Below are 20,432 nucleotides of genomic sequence, written 5' to 3'. Positions count from 1 at the left end.
TTTGTTATTTTGAAGAAATTCGGTTATATTTGGTATATGTATACTTCACTTATATTGCCCATTAACGAAGTATGCACGTACAGAAAAATTTCTTAATAGCAATATACACATGCACAAGACATTTCGTTCACGTGGTCATTATGAAATTATACCAGGAAGAGGAATTCAATATAAACATGCAGAGAGTTGGCTTAATTACTAAAAATTGAATTTAAACTACGAAATACCTGTGTTAAAGTTATTGTATTTTTGTCTAACGATGCTGTCACAACAGGATATCCGGCTTTGTTAACCCAGCTATCCATTAATTCTTCCATACCGACGTGCCAGTCCCCAACTGTTCGGGTTTCGTTGATTGCTTCATCGAAGGCATTCCAAAGATCTTTTGGTGTCGCAGTACTGTACTGATGTCTTTTTAAATATCGGTTTATTGCATTCTTGAAGATGTTTGGTCCGAATGCACGATGTATCATGCGTATGACACTGGAAGCTGTAATATGATTACATTTGTAGAGTTTTCCTCCAGCTGTATTCAATATCAATTCACCGATAATTTTATTTTATGGCTATGAAATTTAAGTATTTGGTAACCACTTACCCTTTCCGTATGCAATGCTGTCGAAAACGTTAGATATTTCTGATGGTTTACTGACAGGTTGGTTCATGGGGTGTGACGTCTTGAAATTATCGTTTTGCATCGCATTTTGTAATTCGTTAACCACGAAGAGATTGTCGAATTCATGGCTAGGTCGAAACTGTAACAGGTTTGCTTAAACATAGTTACAAGTCAATAGCTTTGAAACTGAAAAGTAACTGCAAGAACTCACTTGGTTAGAGACAACCCACTGCATATATTCAGCAAATCCTTCATTGAGCCAGGTGTATTCCCACCAATCACAGGTCACCAAATTTCCGAACCACATGTGAGATAATTCGTGGGCTATTATAGTTATTATATAATCAGTGTATGTAGCTGACGTTTCGTCTTTATCGTAGTGAAGCGCATATTCTCTGTAAAGACGATTATTCAACTTGAAATTGTGCTAGACCTACTAGTGCTAGTACTTTTAGAAATTTTGTTATATTATTACTATTATTATTATATTGTATTTACCAGTGATGGTAACTATAAAGCTATATGATGTTTGAGATATTTTGACGATTATGAAGCTATATGGTGCAGGAGTATGGCAAAACAATTAGTGAAGAGATGTACTCACCTAAACGTAGCAAGCCCCCAGTTTTCCATTGCACCCATTGAAAAGTCAGGAATTGCTATCAAATCCAGTTTCGGTAAAGTGTACTTATAGCCTGTTTCCAGGGATAAATAGTCAAGCATTCGTTGAGCAGCGATCTGTGCAAAATCGCCAGTTTCTGCCATTTTGGGTCTACTCCATACATTTACTGCTGTGGATTCCTCTCTTACAGGCTTGAAATCGGAAACGACAAACGCGACTAAATACGACGACATCTTCACAGTTTCTTGAAATGTTTCCCATACATGGCCTGAAACGCTAAACGCATCATAACTACTATTAGTAATCGATGGTAAACGTAAAAACACCTGGAAATTACGTAAATTTGTTATATGTTGAAAAATTAATCATTAATCTTTTAATATCGAAAAACAGAAAGTTTCCTTTTATCTTTTTCGCCTTGCGTTGGCAGATGCTTACAGCTCGGCTCCAATGACGCGCATCTTTGGGGGTATAGAATATTTTATGGTTCAGCAATTAAAGTAGTTTTACACGCGGCAATGTTCACATCAATGGCACGGGCGAGTTCTTAAGAACTCTTTTGATGAAGTAAAACGCATGATAGGTATTCAAAGCGTTGTGAAAAAAATTGTTTAATTATATGACACTTCTTCTACCATCGTGACATTGAAAGTAGTATGGAAAAGGGTAATTATACTGATTAGCTTTGAACAACAAAGGACAAGTTATGTCCGAGTGAGCGTTGCATTTTCCACATATTATATCAATGTTTAAGATGTATTTAAGTTATGAAACCTGTGAAATTAGTGAAGTTAAATATGACGAATAATAGTGTACTTACTCCGATGACGTCAACCTCAGACTAGGCATATTGCTAAGTGCTACAGAGTTTACGGGCTTTTGGATGTTAATTATGAAGGGTGCTTTATAAGCTGGTTCATCAAAACAGGGGAATGCTTTCCTAGCATAAGTAGGTTCGAACTGTGTGGTCGCCAAATATCTGTAAAACAATGTCAATTATGCGTATATTTACTAAGTTTCTGTTCTGGTCTAAGTTACGTCTCATTTATTATGCTTGCAATACTTGTGACACATATAAAAACTACTGTGACTCTGTTATATACAGATACTTATATAATAATAAGTGTATTTAAGTCATATGGTTTAAAAATACTTTCAGAATAATAAAATAAAATATCACAAAAGGCTTTACGATTTGTTGTTTGCGCCTGTTTTAGATTTATGTTTTGAATTATTACTTAGATATGTGCTATTTTTTAATCACGATAATTTCGGTCTAAGATATTTTGGGCAAGGATTATGTACGTCCGTGTTTTGCACACTAGAAAAATAGTTATATTTGTTTTTTACTCACTGTATTGTTCCATCATCATTCTGATAATAACTTCGATAAAAGCCTTGCATTTTTTCATTTAAATATCCCACATACTCGATCTCAACGATAATGTTTTGACTCTTTATGAATTCTTTCATGAATATTTTAAGCATTTGAGTCTCCTTGTTCGTAACAAGATTGCTTACTACTAATTCTTCACCTTTGATCAAATTGCCGTTACTATTGTAAACTGATACTTTCGTCACGTCAAGCTCGTGACTATTAAGAACTATACGGGACGTGCTCATAAGACGTTTCATCTCTATCTGAACCTTTCCAACGAATTGGAAATTTTTCTCTTCGAAGTATGGAGCAAGATAGATGTTGTATTTCAATGGAGTGAACGTTTTTGGTAGGCGGTAGCTAGTTGATTGATAATTCGTTTCTATCCATGCGTGTATCTTTGGAACGTTCTTTTCAGCCCAGGTCCGCTCTTGTTCTACGATACTTTGGTAGGAGTTCAATGATATCCTAAATATTGGGTCCTGTATCGCTAACCAACTGATCAACTCGGTGTACTGTAATTAGGGAGAATTCGTGTAACAACATTTTTAGAATATATGTGAAAGCATAGTGTAATAATTAGTTAGTAGAAAACCATTTTTATGTATGTAAATGACTGGTTTAATAATTTAGTATAATATTTTCAAAATGAGACAGCCATTATGCATACAGTACTTTAAAAATGATTACTAGTACTTGGGAATATTACAGTAGAAGCTCATTTATTGCAGCATTCGGGGCTGTAGAGGGTTAAAGTTCCAAGAATACTACATTAAGCGAGCTCCAATCAAACGCGCATTCTCCCCGCCAATCGCTCGTTCACTTGTTTGACGGAGCTACAGGTACGGTGGGCTGGATGTATGCACTATTCGACCACAGTTACTACTATTACTGTCTCCGTTATTTTTAGAGATATAAAAAAGTTTAATCATGAAAGTTACTGAGTATTGAAACATTGTCTCAGAACAGTATTATATACACCGTAATTTCTGTGACGAAAAATAAACGAGTTAAACGCGACACCGTATGTATTCTATTCCTTCCATACTGGGCGACAGAGTGGGGTGCGCGCACGTGTGAGAGGAATACGTATGAGCGAAGGGCGTACGTATGTTACAATAAAATAGCCTCCAATAAACGAGCTCTTACTCAACTCAAGTGTTTCTTCTAACTGTGAAAGTATCCTAGATTTTTATTATCAGCCTATATATGATTAGACATTTAGTAAATATTATCAATGGGTAAATTATATCCCACATTGAACTGCAAAGCACTCTATCGAAGAAAAATGTGTTTCTTACGAACTGTAATGGATATGAATTACCTTTGACAAGAGTTCTTCAGTGGTCACTCTCTTGGCTAATGTATTAACGATACTGTGGATTTGCGATGGTCCTCTGTAGCTGTTGAAAAAACATAATGGCAAAAATATTATTACGTTTTACACGAGTCAGTTTAACTATTTCATAATAGGTAATTTACTTACTATTCGACTATGTCTATATAATTAGCTTTAATGAAATCCATTACGTAGTCAACGCCTTCTAGACTGGCTTCTATGATATTGGAAAATACAGTAGAACTGTCCTCACGTCTAATTACACCATTGTCTTCAATGGCTGTATGAAGAAGCCTTTGGTGGAAAATAATAAACAGTTATGATTTTTATTTTTTGTTGCATAGAAATTAAAATTTGTAAACACCTACTTACTGGTAGAACAATTTTTTATCGGTAGTACAAGCTAGAGATTGAAGAATCAATGACTTGTCTGAAGCCACTTTTGATTCCAGGTACAACGTCCATATAGTATTCCATTTACTAAAATCATTTAACTTGACAACTTCGCAATACACAGCGCTGCGGAAGTTTGGCGGTATTCTGCAAAATATGTGAAATCCAATGGGTAAATCAGTTTCTCCAAAATCGTGTTTTTCTAATAAATTCTCCAATCAATACAAACTTTTTAGAATCTCCATTTTGCCAGTTTTTAAACATGTCCAAGGAATTAGCCTTACAGTCAGCGGCATCTATTTGGCATACCCACTTTCGTAATAGCATTTTCAGTAGTCGCAATTCGTGCTTAGACCATTTAGTATCTGTGTCTCCGATCCTATTATATATCGGGGTAACAATTCTGGCTACGTATTGCTACAACAAACAATTACTTCGTGAGCTTGTACCATCTACTTTTTCGTTGCAGCATTCTCAACTGTTTTACATGAAAAATAGTGACTGTATGCAGGGAAATCTGGACAAATCCTTAAAAATATATCCAAATCTTTGCAAGGAGGAAAGAATCGAATAAGTATTTACACCTATATAGTATCACTCCCATTTTGTTTTAAAAAGTTCTATGTATCATTTTGCTGAAGGCAATATTTAAAAAAATTGTATGAACTAGGGGAGTGTTACTTAATTTCATGACGAGAAATAAGGTTGCATTCGAGGTAATAAGGGTCAAATAATTTACGAGAAGAATACAGTTATAAGAAATGATCGCTACAGGAGTGAATAATTCTAGACGGAATAATTACTACTTTAAGTGAACATTGCAATATAAAAGAAGTACCTACTACACGGGGCGAGGAATATAAGGTATTTATACAAGCCACTGACTTCGAGTCGAGTCGAGTGGGTCTACGAGATGATTAAGACAGTTGAATATTTCTAACAACATTGAAAATACTAGAAAAAGTTAGACAAATTGAACTACTTGAGAAGACTATCCATTCTTCCGGAAACATTTTTTTAATTTATTTTCCGAAAATTTATTCTACCGTGCAATATGGTTATCGCGATCGTTGAATCTAACACTCCATGGTTATTTCCTGTGGATATATGCGAAAGAAAGTGTTATGTCGTGAGAGATCACGTGAAAATGAAGATACGTTAAACTTATGGTAAGTGTCGCCATTGAATTGTGAAATGTTTACAAGTTGTAAGTGAATGCTTTGAACACCTCCTCAAATAATAACAAATAAAATACATTAAAATATTGTAAATAAAGGTGCATTGCAACGGTACAAGGACGTTTTTCTCTCTTGCGACCTTGACTAATTTTGAGTATCGATCGTCATTGGATTATCTTGATCTATACTTAAAATTAAACATATTCAATAACCCTAATAACCAGTTGCGTGCAAGTTTCGAGCAAATTGCCAGCAAATAATGACAAAGTTTGTCTAAAAAACCATAACTGTCTGTTTCCGCATTTGACTTGGGTTTTGCAGGCAGAGTCTGTTAACACATTGCTAAAGCAAATTGGCAGCAAATTGGAAACAAGTCTTGCAACACAACCCAGGCTAACTAAACTAGGTCAATTTATAACCTATATTATATTACAAGACTTGCTGCTAATCTGCTGGTAATCTCCGTGCAAGTTGTTGATTGCAGATCTTGCATCAAACTTGTAGCTGTGTTGAGTACATAACATTATACCAGGCACTGGGCAAAATTTGGTTTTGCAGGTTTGGCTGACTGGGAGTGTAGAGTTTCATTTAAACGATAGGGGGGTGGCTAAGCCTAAAACATTTAAATTTTGCCTAATAACATGTTTTAGTGTCTTATTTCGATATTTCCATAAATATTCAGCAGTCGCTGTGATAACGAATATTACAATACAATTTGAGCACAACGGCAACGAATTCATCAACATGCACTGCGGATGTGTAAGTAGTATGACAAGAATTGAGGTCCACGGAAGGAAATATTTCATAAAAAGAATACTATACTTTGTAAGCGTCGTCAGCATCTCTGCCTTGAACATGTCTGCGCAAGAAGGTTAAACCTTTGAAGAATGCTTTCAATGGAATGTAATCAGTTTCATTGACCAAATACTGTGTTGCAGACAGCACGATCTCGTAGTCAACGTGACCTGCTCTACCGAAGTTCCATAAATCATCGATGATCGTGGCTCGGTTGATTTCATGTATTTTTGTGTATTGTTTACTTTTCAAGAAGTCAATTATTCGTCTCCAATAATCTGTGTCGTAATTTGTACGATAGAAGCCTGGAATTAAGGTTAAATTGAAATCGTATTGAAATCTTTGAAGGAAAGTTAATTCCTTCGTCAAACAATCAATTATGTTAACTCTAGGAGGTTGATTGTAATTTAAACGATTTAGACGATATAAATATTTTGAGACACCTGTTGTCATACTAGATATAAAGTGGAGATAGTTTAGATTGCGACATTAAATTTCTTCGGTTCAAAATACGTATTTCATTGAAATAGTTAAATAGACATTTTTTTGGTGTACCTGATTGTTGAACATTAAATACGAATAAATCCGTAGCGTCAGACGGAAGCGTGGTGGTACCCTCTGCGGTGTTCAGCCAGTATTTTGGTGCCGTATTATTAAAATCAGGTTCATACAGAGATGTCCAAGTAATTGGAACGTACCACAAACTAGTATCAGAATTAGCCTTCTCCTTATCGATCAGAAATCTTTTCTGTTGTAATTTTACACTATTGCCTTGTATGCTAACGTGTACTACAGGATATCCTGGCTGTGTGGTCCACGAGTTCATAATATCGTAAATCAAATTTTTAAGCCCAGTATCAGAGATTTCTTGTTTGAACGCATCGAACAAATCTTCTGGTGTGGCTGTGCTGTACCGACTGTAAAATCAAATGATTGCATGAGTTTTAGTGATAACTGTACAGGACATGTCAAAATTAGAGGCATAGCATTCAAAGATGAGTCCAAATGATCGAATAAACTCTTTTGCGTTAATCTTTTTTTTTAAAAGAATACACGGCTTAACTATTTTTTTACTGTGCGAGTGTAATTTGTATTCAGAAAATAAATGACTTACGAAGAAATTGTCTTGGTAATGATTATAAATGCTCGGAGAAATTGTTAAGTATGTTTTGATGCAAAGAATTCCTTTGCTTTTTTAATGTCCAAAAGTACATCTATAGAACAAGTATTGTGTATTTATGATTATGCTTATTGTGCTTCGTTCGCAGACGAATGCACATGTTCTCTAGTTTATCCAACATGCAAATGAAATAAGATATTCAAAGTCCTCTACTGTCATTAATCTCTTAACACTCTACGAAATTTTTTTTATATACATATAGGACAATAAGTTATTCTTTCAGCACCAATAGTAATAGTTAGAACATTAAATGTACCAATTGTTATTATAAACCGTTCCATGTGAAAGGGGTCTTTTGAATATGCATAGAAAACTATGTAGCAATTGCTTTATACAGAATTCAGTATAGCGTCAAATTTAGTTAAGTATAAGATTTACCGGTTTCGGAGGTATCTGTGAAGGGAATTGTAGAATACAGTATCACCAAATGATGCTCTCATCATTCTTATCACGGAAGCAGCTTTAGCGTAGGATATTGTATCGAATAGTCCCGAAATTTCGGTTGGACTGGATACATCGTGTGTCATGGCATGACTGGACGACGAACTGTCTACTTCAAGAGCCGAATGAACATGGTCCACTACAAATTGAGACTCGAGATTCCAATTTACCACCTGATAAATAGAATTTTCTTGTCAGTTATATTAATATTCGTTTTAGTTGTATTTACACCAACGAAATAAATATATGAATTATTAAATTTACGAATGAATCCGTTCGTTTTGAATAATTAGCGAATGAATATTAAATGATACTATTATATAAAATATATATGTTCTACTGAGTTCTTATTAGCGTTCAGACAACAATGCTGAATCTATGAAAAAAGTATTAGATCACTTATTATTTAAAAGTCACTAGATAGCGGACATCAGGTATAAAAATTATTCCTTAACACTAAAGTTATCAACGAAATATTTTGTAAACGTGACTTTATCGATTGAAATCATTTAAATCGCTTAATTATGAAAGGGCTTCTGAACAAATGTATTAACTACTCACCGATGCGGTTGCAAATGTTTCGAAATATCTGGCAAAACCCTCATTCAACCAGACATATTTCCACCAGGCAGGACTGACCATATTTCCAAACCATTGATGGGCGATTTCGTGCGATACAACGGTGGTTATACTCTGTTGTGTTGCCGTAGTCGATTCTTCCGGCGAATATAATAGATTCCTTTCTTTGTATGTTAATAAACCCCAATTCTCCATTGCTCCTGCTACAAAGTCTGGCAACGCTACCATGTCAAGTTTTTTTAGTTGATACGGATCATTCAGCGTGTTTTCGTAAAATTGCACAAGCGGCTTCATGATCGATAAACCGTACTCCATTTGAGAACGTGCATTTGGTCTAGCCCAAACTCCATATATTCCACTATCCGTTATCCCAAAGAAATCAGATACAACTAGGACTACGAGGTACGTAGACATTTTAGGCGTTTCTTTGAAAGTGATGGTCTTCTCATAGTTACTGTAATTACACAAGAGGAAACAATTTATTTAGGATGGTTTTGTTAGGCTTATGATGCTGGCGTATCATGTATCTCACCTGCAATGTAAAATAATAAAGCAGTGAATCAGAGAAATGGAAATGTTAAAAAAACATTAGCTAAATACGACAAATTCAAAATTAAGTAAACATCGAGTGATATTAATATGGAGAACAATGTGTAGCTTAAATATATTATCAAATTGAAATTCTACGGACGGTAAAATAATGGAATCGTTCAATAAGGTTGAAAATCTAATAGCGTTTAAGAAGCTTAATAGACCAAGTTGTGAATTGAAAAAGTACCGAAGATCGTACGGCGTCTCGTATTTTGCAGTACGAGCTCGTATTTTGCAAATATTGTTTGCATTCTGTAGCACTTGACGAAAATCAAGGAAAAGTACAGTTTGGCACACTCCTATTAAAGGGTGAAGTTTACCTTCCAGACAACCATTCTGATAAAATTAATTTAAAGAACTAAAAACTAGAAAGTGCAAACTTTAAAATGGTTTTTGTTTCATCAACTTTGGACGAATAGTATGAACAAAGTTATGAGATTTTGAAGATTGAGTAAATTTTAAAATAGTTTTGACCAGCTTTTCAGGTCAAATACCCCACTGTGCGGCGTACGCAACGTGGTGGAAAAGCCTATTTGTGTGCGTGAAAGTACTATACGTGCGCAGGGGAAGTGCCTCACGCTACAATATAGCACTTTGCAACATAGCAAGAGTCACTGTATCTGTAATTCTCAAAGCAGATATTTAGATGCTTTGTTTCTCGTAATTAACCCTGTATAAATCGGATAATAGCAAGGGCCAGATTCGTATTGAGAATTTTTTTTGGGTTTGGTTGTTTGGGCTTCTTTTTACCCGGAAAATGGCGCTAATAGTACGGTGTTATTTCAATATTGTAATTATAAAGGAACTTCGATCTTCACTGGCAACAGGTGAACGATGTGTTTATATTCAGGCTAAATTCTTCGCACTAGTTTGTACTTGTGTTTCATACGGATACTTTATACGGATATACTTATTTGTAAATATGTACCTGTGTCTGATTATAGACTCAATCCCTGTGTTACTAAGTGCACTGTAGCCTTCTGCGACAACGACTTCCATCGTAAAGTTTGCCTTCAGTGCGGGTTCGTCGAAGCAGGGGAAGACTTTTCTGGCACCAACTGGCTCCAGATGAGTGGCGGCCAACCATCTGATGAAAAGAAATATGAAAATTTTTCATTTATACCATTGAGGAATATCTTGTACTTTGTATTACTTGACCTAATAGAATATTATAATTGATTCCTAAATTTCTTGAAAATATTTTGATTTATTTATGAGAATACGCGTACACGTACACTTTACAAGTAGTACGGTTGGAACAGTATGTGTGATATATCCAGGTAAAGAAATGGAAAATGCAGCCCAAAAGAAATAAATAAAAAATCAAATGTACCACTTCATTTCACAAGAAGATAAGTCGTGCGTAATTAATCATTATTTATACGTATTAACATACTTAAATATTACATTTGGGAAAAGTTATTTTGAAATGATTGTTCAAATAGCAAATCATGTTTGTTTAAAAATTATTTGTACAAGTTATGTAGTTTATAATTTATGATACATTATAATAAATTATAAATCGCTTTATTCTGCTAAGAAAACAATTTCTCCCAGAATTATTATTTCGATTTTCTTTCACCTGTGTGATTGTTTCTATATTATCTACGATCTTACTGCAAATGTATAGTAAGAAATGGCAGAGTTACACTGCAAAATCGCAATAAAATTTTTCAACATTCTTCCATGGCATATCATTATATAATGCTCCGTTCTTTAATTTGGCATAAAATATACAGAAAGTATTTCATGCATACCAAGAAATTTCCTTATGTATTCTGTTCAAAATGTCTCTACAAATCTAAACTTTTGTAACGGTTAGTCGAAAATATGGAAACAGAGAGCTATTTCGGTTGGGATAATACCATTTTTGACAGTTGACACGGGCCTCATGAATCTATTATCCTATGAAAACGATAGAAAGTGAGACACTTGAAGAGTGGATCAGATGTTAGAAATGTACTCGCTGGACCGAATAACAATGTTCCTGTTGTCTTTACTGATGCAATGTAAATACTTTTTCATCGTAATACTCCTTTCAAACTTTCATCAGTGACTTCATTAAGAAGGTAATCATCGCATTAAAAGTACTATTTCGCAATTTCGAAATTAAAATATCTTCTAAACTGATAGATTTTCGGCATAAATAGCAGAATACCTTTTTTATAGGGAATTACGAGCTGCATCGACTAATGCATTAGGAGATTTATGATTCGATTTAAAAAAACAAAATGGACCTTCATATGCCATCTACCCGTTCACTTATAAAATAATTACTAGTTTAGAATTATTTCCTCTCTGAAACTATTCAAGTTTCTTTAAAACATTTTTCGGTATCGTCAATGGTTTGGAAGATTGGGGTCGATTTAAATGGCTCAGACTGTGTTTATATGTATAGATAGATTATATGTATTCTTTACTGTACCTTCTTTGACCATTATCATCATAGTACCACGTCTTATAAAATCCACGCATCTCATCGTTTAGTGTGCCACTGAAACTTATTTGAATATCCACAGCCTCGCCAACTTTCAATTCCTCATCAAGTTCGATCGTCAAGAAATCATATTTCTTAGTGGTCTCCGTCTTCGTGATTGTCAAATTCTTGTTGTTAGCAGAAACAATAATTGTCTCGTGTACCAGATCCGAGGAGTGTAAGACGATTACGTTTGTGCTTTCAGTGACTTTTGCTGCTATTTTTACTGTTCCATCGAAGGAAAATTTATTGTTGAGTGCATTAATTTTTGGTTTTAGGTGAATGAAATATGTAAGTGGTTCTATTTTCGTAGGTAATCGGTAATCTTCAGAAAATTTCACAGATTTATCTATCCACGATATTATAGCATCACCGTATTTGTTGAACCAAAGTAATTCGTATTTAGCAATTTTGAGAGAATTGTTCAGAGAGTCTAAGATGTCTTTAAACTCTGTTGGGTGTGTCTTGATTAATTTCTCGAATTTGTCGATTGATCCTTGCGTGGAGAATCCTTGTGACGCTGACGACAATATACTGGAAATTGTACTTGGTCCACTGTAGCTGAAATGAATATGACAACATTCGTGAACGGAGAGTGAACATGAGTAAATCATCCATAAAACTAGAGTATATAACGCTATTATCCAAATGAAAGAAAATCATCTTAATTACAATAAAATTATCAATCTCATGGTCATTCATATTTGTCGGAAGATAAAAAATGGAAATTTTCTACAAGGTACTCTTTTTGATAATATCATACAATTTTTTCTCAATGTAACTGAGAATTGCAGTTGTTAAGTCAAGCACATTAGTTTTACGAAATTGAAGGAAGTAAGGTGAAAAATGGCACAATTAAAATTAAAAATAATTGAATTCTAAAGGTAAAATTGTCAAATTATAAATGAAGTTTTAGAATGTAAGATTATAATTTTATACGATTTAAAATGAGAATGGCGTGTTACGTTTTACGGTTCTGTATATAAGATGTACATACTATTCGCTCATTGTTGTATGGTATTTCTCAACGAAGTCTAAAATAAACTCCGCGCCAAGACGTCCAGAACCGGAAATCGCGGAGAAGACAGAGGTACTGTCTTGTCTGCGAATTCTGCTTTTTTCGAAACTCTTAAGTGCATCCAGTAGGTATCTGAAAACAGATTCATTATGAACAAATTTCGTAACTTCAATTAAACAACGACTTATGTTCATTACTGTCTACTGGTTATACATATTATTAAGTCTACAGACATCTAGAATGTAGACGTTGCATGTTAAAAGAAGAATAGTGATATACCTTTTTTTCTATCTTGAAGTTGATTAAAATTGCGAAAGGTGGAAAAAAATCTCGCATATTACTTGTTTTTGTAAACTAATGTATGGAAATAATTAGAATGAACATTTAGATTATAGTGCTGAACAACTTCCGATTTCCATTCTTTTAATTCATGATTTATAAGTAAAGTAATTAGTAGTTTACTTTAGAATTTAATAATTCAGTCTTCATTATATGAAAATTACATAAAATTTCTTTAGTCTCTGTATAACTACAGTTATTATTGTTGAGGCTTTCGGGTGTAAGCCGTGTCCTGGTGGAATTATTTTCTTAAAGCTTCACAAGCATTGCAGTTAGCTTCCTCAGAGAGTCGAATGACACGCAGATATTGGTGTGTACCTTTTGCTACTCCACTAATATATTCGAGCTTGTTCATGTTCGAGTTCATTCCTTGCCAATCAAAAGACAGTTTTTATTGGTCAGTTGAACATGCACATAAACAAGTTCCAGTGTATTAGTGTAGCACCACAAGGCACACACCAATATCAGTGTGTCATTCGACCCCCTGAAGAAGCTAGCTGCAATGCTTGCAGAACGTAGGGAAAATAATTCCACCAGGACACTGCTTACACCTGAAAGCCTCAACAGTAATAACTAGACTAGAAATAGAAATTGTGTTAAAGGAATAGCGATATCATAATTCAGACTTTAAAGGGTTCGTGTACCGTAATCCTATTATTGTGAAAAGGAAGAAATATGTGCAGCCGTAAATGTATCAATACGAGCTTTTAATAACAGAAATCAATAGTTACGTAATGTTTGTAATTTATATTCACTTAACTGAAAGATTAATGCCAAATAACAAATGCTATTATATGAATGAATGAAAGTCGTCACTTAGCTGGAAGAAACAATTTATGACTTTTACCTTTCCCAAAGACTGGTGTCTTCAGTACAACCAAGAGCTTGTAGTATGACTGCTTGGTCAGCAGCTGAATTTGAGTTGTAATATTGATTCCACAAGAATTCCCAATCATCTTTCGTTCCATTCCGAATAGCTGTACAGTATGCTGTGGGTCTTTGGTTCGGTGTAATGCTGCAAATATTTAACACCAAATATTAATGTTTAAAATGTATGTGTCATCCATAAGAAAGAAAATTTGTCCAATGCAATATTATGGTTATAAATTATTCTGCACTCTTCGATTCATATGTGTACATGCAATGAGTATGGCACAATTACATACTACACACTGCAAAGTTAGTAGTACAAATATTATTAATTTGAAAAAATTTTTTTACACTCAATCGATACCTTAATGAAACTACTACAACAGTTAATGAAGGTAATGGGTTTCTTAATTTTTCATTAATGAAGAGAAGTCGCGAAAACTTCAAGTCTCAAAGCAGGAAAACTTCCTTGTATATACATACAGTAATGTTCCGCTGTGTAGTGTATTACTAATAAATGCTCGAACTCGGGACGGGATGCGAGTATTTATAAAAGACTGACATAGTTTTTGTTCCTCATAAGTTTTGGGCCGAGCCTCAGAAGCTCACCTCTGTATTTTTCCAGCAACGGCGGTCGAGACAGCCAAAAAATATTTGAAGACCGATTGTGAGTATCGATGAGACAACACTAATGCAACGATGAAACTTTTTCATTTTTGGTCTTTCGTTAGTAAAAACTATATTAACATATTGGTGAGATTTAACTGATCAAAATGAGACCAACGACGATATAATAACGGGCGTATAACGGAATATTACTGTAGTAGTCCATTTTTCGTTAAGAAATACATAGCATACCACAACATCTGTACTTGAGTGAATCGTAAAGCATGCAAAACATAAGAAATTACCAAGAAATTCTAACAGTTATTACTGTTGAGACTGCCAGGTCCAGAACTTGTCTATTTCAAAAATTCGTGCCAAAGTCTCGGAAGCGCTGTAAGTTAAGTTTATTGAGAACGACTGATATACTGACGTACATATTTATGTACAGAGTGTCTTCGAAAATTATGTACAAGCGAGCGTGAGGTGATTCCTCGTAAAGACGTAAGAAAAAATATAGACAAAATTTTTTCATTGAGGCTTCCTTTCCAAGAAAATCAAAGTTGGAGATCTGTTGCAGACGCGTACAATTATTGAATAGGACTCGGCTAGCGCGTCTGTTCATTGTATTCCGTTTCCACTTACTACCATGACGAATACATCCGTTGCAGATTGATTTCCATATTCGATTTTCTCGAAAACGAAATCTCAAATAAAAAAATGTTAATCTTTATGTTTGACTTATTTTTTCATGTGGAACCATCTAATGCCCGCCTGTACCTAACAGTTGGAAGCACCTTGTATACATATGTATATGTATGTAGATACATACGCAGTGTCTTATATTTAACCGGAAACGATGGAATATTTTGTAGGCTATTGACGATATGAAAAAATTGTTCTTGGGTAGTTGCTTGATATGAAGGTGGACATGTATTATGTATATTTTCCTTATGTATGATATGGTAAATGAGATTTCATTGGGGAACGTAATTTAAAAAAAAAAAACACTGTACGTGTTTGTTTATAACACAATAGCATTTTTAAATATCAATTGGATGTCAGATAAGGTGATTTAGTGTATTAGCAAGTCATACATTAGTGAATTGCAGGCCGTGGATTATTATCGAACGTAACTATTTCATTGACTCGAACTAAATCCACGATTCACGTTGATCTGACTCCTTCGAATTTTATTAATTATGAACTCGTACTAAACTGAATGACCTTATGTTACACCCCGTTGTACGTATTTTAAAAGTAACATTATTTAAAAGACATACAGTGTCCCTTAAAAAAAATTACGTTGACCTTGAAATCCCTTCTATGGTGTCACATACATAAGGAAAATATTTATTAGCAATTATCGCGAAGACAATTTTTTCATATCTTCCATGGTTTGCAAAATATTCCGTCGGTTTCAATTAAATGTGACACATTATAGATCTATACAAATGGATACTGTATAGATACATATCAGTGTATTATTAGGTTCCAGATAAACTTAACTAGAATGCTTGCAACACGTAGAAATAAGTACTATGAAACGACACGGGTTACAACGTAAAAGCCTCAATCAGGCTCTGGATGTCTAAAACCTCAGAAATGTCCTTACGTCAAACTAGGGTTCTTCTTCCATTCTTGAAACAATTTAGTGAAGGTATCTACACATCCTGGATGGCCATACTTGCAAGCCCATTTGTTTAGTTCAGTTCTCAATAATACTGTTAATCTGTCGTCACCCGCACGATCCACGTAACCAAGATTCTCATATACATCTTTGATGAGGTCTAGCACAAATGTCTGCAAACATTTATGAAATTTGTTCTCATGAATCAACAAGTAAATCCGACGTCACATTGTACGTAAAAGAAATCACGTTCAACCGAAAATTATATTGAACAATAATTAGTAATATATCGAATTGTTTGGATGAAATATAATAACATAATAAATTCTACTGATTCTTTCATCAGTCTTCGTGAACTTTAAAATTAATGTAACAAGAAACTTGATTAAAAATATTTTCATCTTCATTAAAGTGTTCTGTTTTACATCGTTTATTTATATAGTAATTCTCTCTATTAGTATTAAGTATATCTGCTTTTAAATGTTTCTTTCCTATCGGTATTCGTCTTATTATGTATTTAGTTAAAGAATACAAGAAAATTGTTTTGCTCAATAAGAATGGCATGTTGTAAACGTTATTTTGCTTAATAAATAACGAATATATGTTACATAATCACTATATCAAACCTTGAACTGTGTATAAAATTTATTATGTCCAGAGAACCGTCGGTCGAGGTAAGTAAATCCAGAGAACGCCGATTTGAAAGGCAAATAATTCCTTTCTCGTTTGATATATTGTAAACCATCCAAAGCTATTTCATAGTCAAGCAAACCAGATCTTGCCAAATTCAACAAATCATCGATGATGGCAGCTCTGTTAGCAGTTGGTATATCCTGATAATTCCTACTGTCGAGGACCTCGATGATATGATACCAAGAAGCACGATCGTAATTTACTCGATAGAAACCTGTGAAAGTAATTAATATGTACAACTATGTTCGCAATCGATTATTGCCTCCGTCAATCTGGTACATCATTTATCTTTTAAATAATTCAATAAATAGTGATGCATGTAAAAATCGATATAATGATTTTTTAGATTAAGTTATTGTTTCTTTAAAGTAAACCTACGAGGGCAGTCCTGAAAATATCATTGAAATTTCTACATTTCTAAAAATTGTCTTAATATTGTACTTCATTCGAATAGAACCGCAAGAGTAATGATTCCATGTGAAAAAATAACTTAAAGCTATAGAATAATATTTGTTCGAAACTCCTTTAGGTTTAAGGATAGTTGATCATTTTGACCCAGTACACAGTACATGTACTAACGTAGTTGTATATTCCAGCAGGGCAGTGCTGTTCAACAGCTACTCCTACGGGCAACGTTTCAGGCTTTCCGAGCAACGACAACTCGGCGGGCTTTAAACCACGCCTTCTTAGGTAACGACGTGTGGTGTATCAATTTACAGTAGACTCGCGTTAAAGTAGCGCATGCTAAAGTAGCGTTAAGAAGGACCAGGATCACTCCATACGTGCTTTATACAGTTCTGATATACTCGAAAAAATGATCACTCTTAGTTAAAAACTAATTGAAAGGAATATCAAAAATGACTTCATTTTATGAATTATTAATATCGCCTGTAATTCATAGATAGCTATCATGATGAAGCGCCGTAGACGTTATAATCGTCAAAATTATTCAGACGATTAATCTGATAAGGACACTTTAAATGATCATGAGCATCAAGACAGCTCAATTGGTTGAGATAAGTAAAGATAATAAGACTGTTGAAACGAATGTGGTGTTTAATTGAACTTATTAATGATATGCTGTCTGACTTTTGTTTTAACAAAGAGATGTCTGTTAAAGCACAATTTTTTTCATGTAAATCATAGCTATGTAATTTATGTTACAGCTCGAATATATTCAACGTATGTTGATATATTCGTCCCAGTCGTCGGAAGATAAGACACAATCTCAAACTATCGAATGTTTTTAATATGGAAGATCACGCCATACTGCTCACACTCAATTTCTTTACTTTTTCATTATTTTCGAACTAAATGCAGTGGTAGTATTAAAGGTACGAATATTAAAAACTGCATACAAAAAAATTCTTTATGAGTATTTCACATACCACTGCTGCAGATTACCGTGCAGAATTCCGTCTATGAAAATTTTCAAGTGATCAAGTTCTTATTGGTCCAGAACACTCGACATAAGTAAATGGACGGCTACATTGCGCCTTAAGGTGTTAAACAATAACTTTCAATATAAAATTTAAAAAATTGTCGAGGTGGTTACGACGGGTAAGACAGTTAAGGCGATTCAGACTAGTAAAACAGTTTAAATTGTTGTATATGTCAAGACTATCAGAATTGTCGTGTCGATTAAGATTGTTGAGACAGTTGCAATGTTTAAAGTCGGTAAATTCATTAAGTGGTTAAATCATTACAAGGATTAAAAGAAAATACTTATATTTGAGATACTTAAAATTGTTATAATTATTCAAGACTTTATTGTGATTAATATGTTCAACATCGTTAACGTCATTCATTTGTTAACCAATAGAAGTGTCACTAAAAGTCAAATTGTTCATAAATTTTATTTCATTTACCTTCATTCTTATCAGTTTCTCTATCCAAAGCTTGATTTTCATGGAAGGACAGAATAAACCCGATGATTAAAAATGCGACGTGCAAAGTATTCATGATAACATTGCAGTAATTCTCATAAGTTAGTTCATTTAGCGTTAGCACCGACGGTATAAATTGGACGAACAATTGAAACGAACAGCATATAAAAATAAAGAGTTCCTGGTGATTTTTATAAATACGCGTATATCACACACTGAAATCACGTCCGCTATGGTTCATTATCAAAGACGACATTATATAGTATAATATCTTGAGGCCCGCTACTTTAATCATTTATAACTCTAAAATTATCGAATATCTATATCTGATATTTCTGTTAAACGGGATACTTATCACAGTATGTCGAAATTGGATGGTAATACCGTCCAACTCTTATCAAACGTTCTTCAAATTATTATCATAAGTGATACCGTCATTATTGAACGAATATTTGGAATTATTAGAAAAACAGATAGGTGACAGTTTAAGTAATTGTAAGCTATACAAATTTATGGTAGGTACTCGGTATGATGTAAGATGTGCTAGCAGAAGGGCTGGTATTATTGGAAACAATTAATTGTTTACAATATCATACTTCGTAGTATAATAAATGGTAATGAACATGCTATTTTTAGAATTAGTACTTTTAAATATGAATTATATAATCCTTTCTTTATTGTAGAAATATTGTAAAATGATTTAATATTAATGTGTTTGTCGATCTATCGATAATATTAATTCCTATTTATAACATATTTTTAAATGTATTTTTTATTTATACGATGCTAAACGTTTTGCTAAAAATGTCTGAATCTTAGTTATATTGTATATTTCGTACTTGGCATACACGTGAATTGTAGATTTCATGTCTAACTTATTAAATTCCGGAAATTGATCTTTTATCAGTAAAATACGATGTATTGTGTAGAATTATTGTATCACTGCTACCTCGTATCTTGTATCGCACGTGTTGATAAGGTACCTCATCATTGATAGCACTTGTTAGGCCTATTTTTAAATAATTTTTGGGTAACAGAGGTGATGGAAACAGATGCCTAACACGTTTGAAAGTTCGAACTATCGATAACAGAATTGCATTCGATTAATTACATAGAGTGTTTTAAACCAAAAGACCACTGGGAATAAGGTAGGAAATATTATCCTGAATAAACTAGAAATATAATTTTCAAAATATAAGGACAATTTACATTAAAATGTTTCATTAAAAAATTATCCACGCCATGTTTTCACTCAAAACGTTCATATTATAGAACGAAACATATTTTTTTGGATTACGTTTATGATATTTCAATGTAAATTACCAATGTGATTCCCTGTGTTCCCTGAATACGTTGTCATGTGTATTATTGTGATGTGTTCTATTACTATATAAATTTGATTATTGCGTATATGTCCATATTGTAGATTAAATAAACTTTATTAATATTCAAAAAATTCTTTCAATCATTTCATAACCTAAACAAAGTAAAATTTTAACATTTATTCGGCAGAATATTTTTACTCGCATGTTGCATATTATGTATGTGGTACATTATGTCGGTAATAAGTTTTAAGTTTAAAATAATATATTTATTTGTATCGTTTATTCAGATTAAGACTTATAGATTCAGTAATGATATTTTCATATTTGAATTACTATCGAAATAATCAAATTCCTATGAATTATGTATATTATAATGGATGTGTAAACCATACAATATTTTGTGAGTAACTTTAAATTTGTTTTTCTTTTTATAAGTATTTTCCTTTTGTTTAGAAATCATTCTTCGAATGTTATGGCAGT

The 20,432-nt window shown here is 33.5% G+C and overlaps 1 protein-coding gene across 1 annotated transcript in view; it reads right to left on the bottom strand.

The window, feature by feature from the left end:
- LOC107191200 overlaps positions 1–20,432 on the bottom strand; it is a 38,230-nt gene that overhangs the window by 4,768 nt on the left and 13,030 nt on the right. Inside the window, exons 8-28 of the mRNA XM_015580176.1 lie at positions 16,675–16,955; positions 16,034–16,221; positions 13,793–13,960; positions 12,586–12,738; positions 11,538–12,149; positions 10,041–10,199; positions 8,504–8,975; positions 7,880–8,115; positions 6,877–7,238; positions 6,349–6,626; positions 4,578–4,765; positions 4,328–4,495; positions 4,103–4,249; positions 3,941–4,019; positions 2,593–3,131; positions 2,059–2,217; positions 1,221–1,514; positions 828–1,011; positions 599–755; positions 228–490; positions 78–91 (exon numbers count right to left, since the gene is read on the bottom strand). Of these exons, the coding sequence (XP_015435662.1) occupies positions 78–91; positions 228–490; positions 599–755; positions 828–1,011; positions 1,221–1,514; positions 2,059–2,217; positions 2,593–3,131; positions 3,941–4,019; positions 4,103–4,249; positions 4,328–4,495; positions 4,578–4,765; positions 6,349–6,626; positions 6,877–7,238; positions 7,880–8,115; positions 8,504–8,975; positions 10,041–10,199; positions 11,538–12,149; positions 12,586–12,738; positions 13,793–13,960; positions 16,034–16,221; positions 16,675–16,955 (5,101 nt within the window). The remainder of the gene's footprint in view (positions 1–77; positions 92–227; positions 491–598; positions 756–827; positions 1,012–1,220; positions 1,515–2,058; positions 2,218–2,592; positions 3,132–3,940; positions 4,020–4,102; positions 4,250–4,327; positions 4,496–4,577; positions 4,766–6,348; positions 6,627–6,876; positions 7,239–7,879; positions 8,116–8,503; positions 8,976–10,040; positions 10,200–11,537; positions 12,150–12,585; positions 12,739–13,792; positions 13,961–16,033; positions 16,222–16,674; positions 16,956–20,432) is intronic.

This window comes from Dufourea novaeangliae, unplaced genomic scaffold (genome assembly GCF_001272555.1).
Source record: "Dufourea novaeangliae isolate 0120121106 unplaced genomic scaffold, ASM127255v1 scaffold235, whole genome shotgun sequence".
Lineage (NCBI taxonomy): Eukaryota > Metazoa > Arthropoda > Insecta > Hymenoptera > Halictidae > Dufourea > Dufourea novaeangliae.
The sequence above is the reverse complement of the archived record's forward strand: the minus strand, read 5'-3'. Positions and strand labels throughout refer to the sequence as shown.